Source organism: Octopus bimaculoides, chromosome 10 (genome assembly GCF_001194135.2).
Source record: "Octopus bimaculoides isolate UCB-OBI-ISO-001 chromosome 10, ASM119413v2, whole genome shotgun sequence".
NCBI classification, from domain to species: Eukaryota; Metazoa; Mollusca; class Cephalopoda; order Octopoda; family Octopodidae; genus Octopus; species Octopus bimaculoides.
In genome coordinates, this window is record NC_068990.1 from 86,145,635 (window position 1) to 86,157,584 (window position 11,950).

The following is an 11,950-nucleotide window of genomic DNA, read 5'->3' on the forward strand; positions in this document are numbered from 1 at the left end:
CCTACCTCTATACCTCATCATGTCGACCATTTAATGGTGAACTTGATACATGTGAAGCTGAAACTAGCAGAGAGTTTAGCTAATTGTGCCTAGCCAGGAACAAAAAAAAAAAAAAGACAAAAAAATTGACACAAAGTTTTAGGCATTTAGAAGTATATGTGAGTGTGTGTGCGTATATGTGTGTGTGTGAGAGAGAGAGACCATGTGTGCAACAGGCTATTTGTATATACTTAGGTGAATGCCTATATATAATGGGATATCAGTGAAATAGCCTCTGTGTTGGGTGTGTGTGTTTATATACACACACACACACAGAGGAAAAGAGAGAGACACAGAGAGAAAGAAAGAGGAAAAGAAAGAGTTATATATATATGTATATTTTTTTTTTATTATTCTAATACAAGAATGTTGTTGACTGACTTTGTAGCTTCGGCCAGCCAAGCTACCATCGGACTGCACTGCATTAGAGTTAGTCTAGCATTCATATAGTCTCTGATGAGTTAAATAAAGTCTAAAAATACCAAAAGCAACAAAAATACTGTCACACCTTGAGTGTGCTTAACAAAAAAGAAATACCTACAGGTTCGTTTACGAAGTTCTAAATGCTTGAATAAATCTGAAGCAATAATGTAATCCCAAATTTAATCAATTAAAATTTTATCCAAAACACCTTTCCATAACAAGCAACCACAACAACTTAGTCCGACAATGGTTTGGCTGGCTGAAACTTTGAAGTCACTGTCAACAACATTCTTGTATAGAAATAATAAATTTGTACTCTACATAAGTATAGAGTAACCCACCAAACTGAACTGAATTTGTTTTTATTAAAACTTAATATAAAAACATTAATATATACATATATATATATATATATATACGAATACCCCATGTATGTATATTTGAACCCAGAACATAATATATACTTATATATATATATATAAAAATATACACATGTGTGCGTATGTACATACATATAAAAGCACCCACTACACTCTCGGAGTGGTCGGCGTTAGGAAGGGCATCCAGCTGTAGAAACTCTGCCAAATCAGATTGGAGCCTGGTGCAGCCATCTGGTTCACCAGTCTTCAGTCAAATTGTCCAACCCATGCTAGCATGGAAAGCGAACGTTAAACGACGACGACGACGATGATGATATATTTTTATACACACACACACACAATCACTTTCTTGAAAAATGGATAAGGGTCAGTGACACACTATGCTAATTTAGTCAATTTTGTCAAGCTCCCTTTTCAGTTTGTAAGAGAGAAATTAAAATGTAATAAAATGTTTTAAAAGAAATTTAAAGTACCTCTGTGATAACTGTAAACCTAGTTCTGGGCCACCCTGTATATATATATAACTAAACACACACACATATATACAAAAAGAAAAACAACAACATTCAAACACATGTACAAACAAAATAAATATGCATGTATGAATGTACATGGAAATGTGCATACATGTGAGAAATGTATAACATAGTTTCATTAGTACCAATGTAATATCTCCCACACTGTACACAAATAGAAGTTACATCACTGATAACTATGAAAGAGGAGATCCCTATAACAAATATGTGACAGATATCATTCATGGGATATCCAATTGTTATAAAATAGTAAAGTACATATTTCACATGATGACCACATGAACATGAAATCAGTAACCATTGGTTAATATTGTATGGGGACACAGAGAGGACAGTGGTGGGGCTGTAGTTTCAGAGTGTCGTAATTCTGGAAATTCCCCACTCCCTCCCCACCCCACTGCCAATGATTTTTTTTTTCTGAAACTGCTCAAGAAAAACATTAACCAAGTCAACTGGAGCAATCTTGGAGGCGGGTGGAGATTTGAAGGGCATGGACTCAACCTGTTTTGCTGACCAATACAATATAAAAGAAAGGAAACATAATCAGGTAAAAAAACAAAAGAACAACAAAAAATGAGGTGAGGATACAACCCCAGGTTTTGTGTGTGAATGTGTGTATATGAGGAGGACACACTGTAGCAGATTATGTGTGTGTATGGATGGATGGATGTGTGAAGTGGGAAGACTGCTACAGATTATGTGAGCATTTTTGGGGATAGACATAAAGTACATACTTCCATATTGTGAGCGTGTGAGAAAGAGAGAGAGAGAGAGAGACAGACAGACAGAAAGAGAGAAAGTGTGTGTGTGTGGTTGATATATTGGTAGCATCCATGAGCATGTACGAGTGCATTATGCTGCAAGTGCACTTCCAGTTTCTGTATGTGTATGGGTGTGTGTGTATGTGTGCAAGCATGCGCATGCAAATGGACAAAGGCCAAAACTTACCGTCCATGCAAGGTTCAAACTGAACGTCGGTCAGATCAATCCGGAAGAACCATTTACCAGGTGTACCAATATTGCTGCTCTGTGAGATATTGAGGGCAGATCGGGTTCCTTCGATCTGGTAATGTGCAGCACCGTTTCCTGCATCAAGTCCAGCCTGAAAGAATTAACAAGACTTCTGGTAAGACGTTTGCTCCCCTTGGTGTTGCAATATTAATTTTCTCAGAAACCATTAATTTCTGCGGAACACAAGTAAAATCTGGTATACATAAGTGTGTGTGTGTGTATACATTACAGTTAAGTAACTCTACCATTAAATACCATTCCATGGTTTCATATCATTTTCAATATAGAAAAGTGTTAATCCAAGTGGCTATGGCCATGTACAGATATGTGTGCATCTGGTTGTATATATACATAAGAAAAACAATACTTTATACATACATACACTTATATATAAGTTAGGATGAAAGTTGAAATGTATTTCTATACTTCAGGACCTCTTTTATGTTTATATCAAGTCTCCATTTACTCCCCTCCCCTTATCTTCATTACTCTCTCATTTGGTAGGTAGGTAGATGAATTTTGGATCCATCTTAACACTGTGCCTCCTTGTTATTGCATTATCTCCCTCCCATTACATTGGATCTGCCCTATTCTATTCTAACTCACCATTTGTATTTCTATTGCTAACCATCATTCGGTTTGTCTGTCTCCATTACTCCCTTCTCTGACAATCATTACTGACATGTCACTCTTACCATTACCCATCTTTATTACTTCCATCACTGTCTCTGTCACACATTGATATCCACTACTCTCACAGTTTCCTTACTCTTTCTTCCTTCCTATCAGACCATTCAGGCTTTCTATTCAACCTCCTTGTCAACAACCAACATGTTGCTGTCTATCAATGGTTCTCCCCCACTATTTCGTACCATACTGGTTCTCCTCTCTAACTCTCCTCAATCAATCCCTCGCCCTAGTTCTCTATTTCCCATTACTCTCTATTCTATTCCCTTGGTTACGTTGGCTTAAGTGAATGGAGACAATATAGATTAAAGAGTATTCTTTAGCTTTGTCTAGGACAAGGCAACACCTCTAGGGTTAGTGCTACAATAAAATGTACCCAGTGGTTGTGTATAGATTAGGGGTTGAAGTAGATGTAGTAGTGGAACTGATGCAGTTCCTCAATAAAATTGCTATATCATAATTCTATACATTTACAGCCTGATAAGCCTTCCTTGACGAAACTCAAAGTGAAAGTGACTCTTACAAAAGAAATAAATATTTGATGCTACATAATTTAATTAATATTTGTTGTTCTTAAGTCATTTAGGAAACATTATTAATATCTACATTTAATGTGTGTATGAAAATCTACAAATACGATGATATGAAATGAAAATGAATCCAAACAAATAAATAGGAACAAAATTAAAGAAATCCTTAAAGAATAAAACCTTAGCTGTTCCAGAAAATATAAAGAGAAGATAAACTGAATTAAGGATGTAAAAATCCTACTGTTTTCCAATCTTCCTTACAGCATGACAAAGAATATATAGATTTACTTTTAAATATTAATCAACTGATTGAAACAATTGGCAACTAATTCCTTGTATTGTATACTTTGTGTTAGTTGAGACAAAAGAGGAACCAAGAAATTGGATATTATCCTTGAATATCTTAATGGCAGTTAAGCCTTAAGAGAACAGATGTACTAACAATCTATCAAAACCCAGATACAAAGGAAGAAATGGGGCTGGCTGGGACGCAATCTATGGAATTTCGTTTCCAGTATTACAAGGCAAGCCCTCTGACAAAAACCCCAAGGAAGATATGAGCATGGCAGACCAACAACATGGACAAGGTCCACAGAAACTGAAGCACTGATAGGCAGCTACACGAGGGGACAATTGCAATCCATTGCCAATGATCAAGATAGATGGAGATTCCTTGTTAGTGTCTTATGCTCCACGTGGAGTTAAAGGATTAAAAAAAAAAAAGAAAAGGAGACATAAAATGGTTGTTTCTGATGTGGAAATTCACAACTCCTAGTGCTAGGAGTGCTTTAGGTCATGTCAGCTCAGTGTGACTAAGGTCCAAATTTGTCCTTCAGTGGGTTGGGTGATGCTTACTGGGAACATGTTAGGGACAAGGAAGATTTGGAAGGGTAGATTAATCTTCACTGAATAAAATCTGTGTTTCATTGTTTTGGTGGATTGAGACATTGTAAGCTTGACATGGAGAAGTTTGTTTATTAAGGGTCATCTCCAGTTTACTAATTTAGATGAAGAAGAGGACAACAATAATGATGGTAATGTTTGTGGTATTGTTGTTGCTGTTGTTATTCTTGTTAGCTCTATTTGATAGATCAGAGGAACAAAAGGAATGGTGGTAAAAGAAACAATATATTCATAAGCTAATGGTTGTAGAGTTGCTGTTGTTTCGCTCTGATCCAGCAAAACAAGTGACAAAAGTTGTTCCTGCTGTGACTATCCCATTTTCTTTTCAGGCAAAATGCATTTAAGACTACTTATCCAGGTGTCCATATTTTTTTTCCCAGCAGGTAGAGTGTGATTTTGAGGGAGATCTGGCTATTACCTTGAGTAAACTGAGCAACCACATAGAGGTTCATTCACTATAGTATGTTGTCCATCCTTTGGCTGGCCTTTTATGGTAACCAGTCTAGGTGGATTTTGTGTTTGTGTGAGAGTAACCGTCCTGAAATAAGTTACAACTGAAGTTTTAAGAGGGTTAGTCAGGACTGAAGATTTTAACCCTCTGGAATAGGAAGTCAAGCCTTTACAATTCAGTCTGTTGGTCTGCTGCTAAGTTACAGGGACATAAACACACACATATATATGTAAATATATATGATGATCTTCTTAAAGCGGATCAGACAGATTTCCATCTACCAAATCCACTTGTAAGGTTTTGGCTGACCCAAGGACAATAGAAAACACGTGCCCAAGGTGCCACGCAGTGGGAAGCAAACTTCTTACCACATAACCATGTTTACCCCTATATGTACATACACACACACACACACATATATATATATATATATATATATATATATATATATACACACACACACACACACATGCATACATATACATACATAAACACAAAATTATTTTACACAGTTCATAGAATGACCGACTAACTAACCTCTTCTGTGCAGGAGGTGTCAAACAGGTTTGGAACCTGCTTTTTTTTTTGTGTGTGTGTACTGACCTACAAAGGTTACGTGTACGTACACACATACACACGCATCCATCCAAGTACACAGATAGATACTCAAACACACAAGCATACATATAATACACTAATGAATATAAACACACAACCCCCTCCCCTCTGCCAATGTAAAAACACATATACAAATGCAGGAAGATTAACAAAACTGTATATATATTACTGATAACAGATTATTTGTGGCTGGCTCCACATATACACACTATTATACAATAATGGTTGTCGTAACCTTCTTACCATCACCAATACCATATTTGGATATGACCTACTACAGCAGAATATTTTCTAGAACAATGCTAAAAAAAAAAAAAAGACTATGACATCACAATACCCCATGGTGGGAGATAATGGTAGATGGAGAGAGTTCTATGCAGTTGCCAATTAAATGCTAGCTAACCCCCCTGCTGTCTTTAATTTGGAGAGGGTTAGCTTCTATGTAATAACTTGACCAACTCAATGTAACAAGCAGGTCTCCCAAGGGATCATCTAAACAAGCGTGTGTGTGTGTGTGTGTGTGCGTGCGTGCTTCTGTGTAATTGCCTCACAAGCACCATGTTGCAACAAAATATCTTTCAATAAATTCTCTTGAGTCTATAGTCAGGAGAGTGAGGGAGAGATCGAGGGAAACAGAGAGAGAGAGAGGGGAGAATGAGAGGAAGAAAGAGTGAGACAGAGTATGTGTGTGAGAGAGAGAGAGAGTGAGAGAGTTATGTAGTTATTTGATCAGTTCTATGCTAATGTTAACTGCGAAATCACTCAACAGAGTCCTTTAAAATAAAAACCATATCTATATACACAAATGTGCAATGGTGTCTGTCTGCCTGTATGTGTTTGGGGTTACTCTAACTCCTCCCACACCGTCCAAATGATTTTAATAATTTTTGGCACATAGGTAGATCACATGCCCTGCAGTTCAAATAAGGCTGGGATTTTTCGAAAACTCGATAATGCTCAGTTGGCATCGATTTTTGTGAGCTTAATCGGGTGTTTGAATGGAAATTCCCATAACAATGTTATTTTTCCTGCAGCTTTTGTATTTTTTTTGTCCAATTTTGATGAAAATCGATGAGTGAGTTGATGTCAGTGTATGGCTGCACCATTGAACACATTGTCATCGGCTGCAAAAACTCCGCTCCGTCAACAAAACTCTGTTGCCTGCTCTGACCATTTTTCCTCCGCCTACCACACATCTACTCATCCTGCAACAGCTGTTAAGTTAAGGGGACATAAACATACCAACACCGGTTGTCAAGTGGTAATGGGGGAGAAGAAACACAAACAGAAAGACACACACATGTGCTGTCAGTGATTTCTTTTCCTTCTTTGGACATATCCCTTCCTCCTTTCCGACGAAGAGCTATGCTCGAAACATCAAACTCTTAACAATACACACACATATATATACATACATATATATATATATACACAGAGACACAGACACACATACCATGGGCTGCTTTCAGTTTTTACCAATGAAATCCACTTACAAGGCTTGGGTCAGCCTGAGGCTAAAGTAAAGGACATTTGCCCATGGAACCCTATTGTTGGGAAGCAAACTTCTTACTGCATGGCCACACTTGCATATGTTGATAGTTTTATCCGGCTCCCTTAGACTTTGAGAAATAAAGAGACAAAATAGGTAAGGGGTTATGAACGGTGGTGAATGGGAAACCCCTAGCAGTGAATAGCAGTGGGGGAGGGAGGGCAGGGGGCAGCAACAGATCTTCATCGGCAGACATGACATTCTCTACCGTGTGCTATGGCGTAGGGTGATACGGTTTAATCTTCAAACTGAAATACGTGCAAGTCATACATGGGTTCCATACATATACGTATCCTTACAAAGCCCCTAACACATACACTCTGCTCTTTCACTACACACATGCTTCATGATAGTCAGACATGTACGAAAACCCTCTTTTTCCCAATGCACATGTAATCTCTCTTCCCTATATGCACATCCTGTCTCTCTTTTTCCATAAAACAAATGCACACACATATATACACACATACATGCTTTTCTTTCTCAAGTTTCCAACACATGCACATATATACTTTATATAACAGACACACACATGTAGATACATTCTTTTCACAATACACATACTTTCTCTTCTTTCATAAAACAATTGCACTCACACACACACACACACACACATGCAGTATCACTCATATTTTCTTTCCATGTACATGCAAAGATACATTTTTTCCCCAAAACACACATTGAAAATACTTGAATTCCACATAACAGCACATCATCATCATCACCACTACCAAACATATCAAACCTTCCAACATAGGTAAAGTCCATTGTTCAGAGGATATTCCGTTATAACAAAGGTAAATTCCACTGCTTTCCAGGTAAATCCAGTTTTTACACACGTGTCAAGTGCTTCATTATTATCATTAACATAAGGGGTCACAAATCCTTGATTTTACGAAGAGTAGCGGTAGGAGTAGCTTTAGCAGAAGTGTATCCAGCATTAATAACAGACAAGTCCATTCATTTTAGAGGGAGGAAATCCATGGTTTGTAAAAGTTCAAAACTATAACACTGCACAGCCGAGCAAGCCCATTATATAGGCAAGTCCATTGTAGTTACGTAGGCAAATAAATCCATCATTGATGGAAGTCAGTCTGGACAGATCCATTTTCCTTTTTAAAGAAGTGAAAAAAAAAATCCATTTTGATTTCAAATTTTGACACAAGGCCAGCAATAACAGTAAATCCATAATGCTTAAATCTTGCACCTGTGTGCTTATGCACACATTAGTATGCATTTACAAACTTTGATAAAGTGGTGTTATTTTCCAATGTATTTTTTTTTTGTTATGTTATTGCATGAATATATGGTATTTCTTTGTTTAATAAAGTTTCCATTTCATATCATGTTGTTTTTGTATTTAGTTCATCAACACATGTGTTGAAACAGAATTTGTTGTATCTTGGGAGGGTCATTATGCCAATAAATACACACACATTGGTTCTATTTCACTTCTTTTATTGTTATTAGTCAACTTGTTAGCCATTTAATCAGTTAACCAATCGACTGTTAGATTAATTGTTCAGTCAATCAACCAATCAGCTAACACTCTCGAGGATGTGATTGGCAATGAAAGGATTTTGAAAAAAAAACCTGATTGATTGACTAACTGAATGATTAATCAAAAAATCGATTAGTCAACCCTTTTGTTACTATACTTTTGTTGAGATGCTCTGTGTTTCTTTCAATTAATTTTAAATATAACAAATTTAGTAAAATAACTTCATTATCATTAAGCTAGTGATAAGAACATAAAATTGTGACTGAGGTTTGATGGAAGATTTTAATTCAGAACTTTTGAAAACAAAACATTTGTACTACAGAGCCACGGGCAGTTTCAGGCTGGTTGGCATCAAAAGGGTTAATTGGTTAGCCAAATGACTAATAATAAGAACAGAAGTGAAATACAACCAATGCATGTGTATTTAATTACTTACATAGTGACCATCCTGAGACACAACAAAACATGTTGGTATTATTTCCAAAGAAAATATTCTCCAATATAATCTTCCATTGTGCACTTCTATCATTTTCCAACATGGTGTTGGAACAGTTTTGATATTTTCCAAAGTTGGACAGTGGAAGGAGGGCAGGACAGACACAGAGAGAGACAAACAAAACATATCTTGCAATTTTTATTATATCATTTTAGTGTTTGACTTCATCTTCCACCATTCTACCATTACATGAAATAATTACCAGCATATTCTTGGTAGGAATCACTCAATGATATCCTTTCTTTGAGCATTTATGACCTTGTTCTAAGGTAAGAAAACATTATATTGCCATCATAATCATACCATTAGCAGATATGGACCTTAGTAGAATACCAAACTTTATGTTTATTCTTCTATTTGTTTCAGTTATTTGACTGTGGCCATGCTGGAGCACTGCCTTAACTTGTAAACAAACAATCTACACCATGGTCAATTTTTAGTTTTGAAACTTACCTTTCATCATGACACTTTATATATTTTACCCGTTGCTTTTTTTTTTTTTGCCATCACTATTTTCCTCCATCTCTGTTTCATTTTTGGTTCTTTTAGTTTAAGAGGAAAATGGCACATTTTTAATCAACAATTTACCCTGACCCTTGATTAAAATAACTTGTATCTTCCCTACTTTTTGCGCTTTTTTCATTTCAATTTGATAATAAAAACAGTTTAAAAATCAAAAAGACAAAAGAGAAAATAAACAGTTTTGTTAATAATCTGTAATATAGATTTGTATGTGTGGTATTGTAGTGAATATTATTATTATTATTATTATTAATGGTGAGAGTGCCATTGGTGATTACAGTAATGATGGCGGCGTGAGGATATTAGTAATAGTATGATGTGATGTAAAGCAAAAAATTGAATTCAAACCATTTGATTTGATTTTGCTAAAAAAAAGTTACCACTAACATCGTTGTTTTGACTATTAGTAACAACAACAATAATAATAATGATAATAATAATAATAATAATAATAATAATAATAATAATAATAATAATAATAATAATAATAATAGTTCTGAAAGAAAAAGAGAGATGGAAAAGAAAAAAAAAAACAATGATGAAAATATGAGGCTTGAAACTGAATCCTTCTCCTCCAAATGTGGAATGTACAATCATAGAGCAAAGCGTTACCAAATAGTTTCTACTATACAACCACCAAAGAATTCAATAACTATTTGAAGATGATACCATGCCTAAATAACAATTGAACAACCACAACAGAATTTGGAGTCCTGCTAGAAAGAAAATGATTACATCCTCAGAAAACACCTTTTAGTTTGACCACTGACCAATTAAAGCCTAGTTTAAACCAAAAATGTTTAAGACTTGCCATCCAGAAAACATGTAGAAATGAACTACAAGAAAAACCCTGATTACAGCAAAACAAAACAAAAAAAAAAAGAAGCAGAACTGAATGTTTAAGATGTCTGAAATCAAGATACAAAGACGACCCAACAACAATAGAAAAGTTAAAACAAGAGAAACAAGCTAAAGCACACACTAACAGGAGATGTGAAAAATAACTTGTTTTTTGAATGACTAAAACAAGTGAAACTGGGTGAAGTACTGTGGTGCCAACTCGGCCATACTAACAATAGTAAGGACTAGAAAGATGATGATGATGATGATGATGATAAAGACGATAACGTTGGTGATACTAAATAGTCAACAACGCACAATATAATTGCAATATGATCGCTGAAAGAAAACACCAAATCATTTTAGCTGGTTTATTATTACCATTATTATTATTATACAACATATATCAACAATAAAAAAAAAAGTATTTGTATTTTGGAAATGATCAAAAAGATAAAGAAGAAAAGGGCAGGTCTAGGGAAATGTGGAAGGGAGATGGGGCTAGGTCTTGGGAAAGGGGGCAATCAATTAAAACAATTAAAAAAATACATAAATATATTAAAAAATACATAAATCTTGCTTCTGGTTTGATTTTTTTTTTGTTGTAAGCATGTACTTGCTTTAATATGATGATGATGGTGATGACAATCGCATAGTGATGGTGATTATGGTGATGATGGTGGCAGTGACAGTGGTGACAAATCAAAAAAAAAAAAAAGGTCTGTGTCTGGCAATGGTGGAATTGATGGTTCTGTTTATTGGAAACGTTTCAAATTTCAAATACACCAGAGTAAGGTGATGATATATATACATACATGAGTATGCGTGTGTGTGTGTGTGTGTGTGTGTGTATGTATGTATGTATCTAAGGGTGAGGAAAAAAAAAGAATTATCAATAGTACATATGCATATTAACAACAATAACAATAAAACCTTCCCACAAAACAGATGCCCCCAACATTTTCTAAACTATTTTAAAAACAAACAACAAGTATAATACACACACACACACATATTTTTACAATATATATGAAATAAACTGTAGCAGTACTACAACTACACGGAACAAGAACACAAAGAAAAAAAACATCAACAACTACAACACAATGATGATCATAAGGTCCAGATGGACTATATGTAATCTGAACCTTTCCCCCCTTGTTTTATTTATTTTTTTATGGAATCCCACGTTTTAGGCTATGGAGATTCCGATTCTGAAAAAAGATTTTCAAAAATCTCAATTTCAAAATTTCGATTTCCCCCCCCCGGTTTTTATATAGATCCACAGGGTAAACCTAACCCTAACTCAAACCCTAACCCTAACCGTAACCCTAACCGTAACCCTGACCCTAACCCTGACCCTAACCCTAACCCTAAACCTAACACTAGTTTTGTGAGATTTGGCTGTTATTTCTAGCATGTAAATAGCCTGCTTGGTGGGGTGGGGGTGGGGGGTTGAAATTT

At 35.6% G+C, this 11,950-nt stretch overlaps 1 protein-coding gene across 2 annotated transcripts in view; it reads right to left on the reverse strand.

The window, feature by feature from the left end:
- Positions 1 to 11,950, reverse strand: part of LOC106883016 (sushi domain-containing protein 2) — a 156,020-nt gene that overhangs the window by 55,165 nt on the left and 88,905 nt on the right. For both annotated transcript variants that reach the window (XM_052971346.1, XM_014933875.2), the window contains one exon: positions 2,327 to 2,480. In XM_052971346.1, the coding sequence (XP_052827306.1) occupies positions 2,327 to 2,480 (154 nt within the window). The remainder of the gene's footprint in view (positions 1 to 2,326; positions 2,481 to 11,950) is intronic.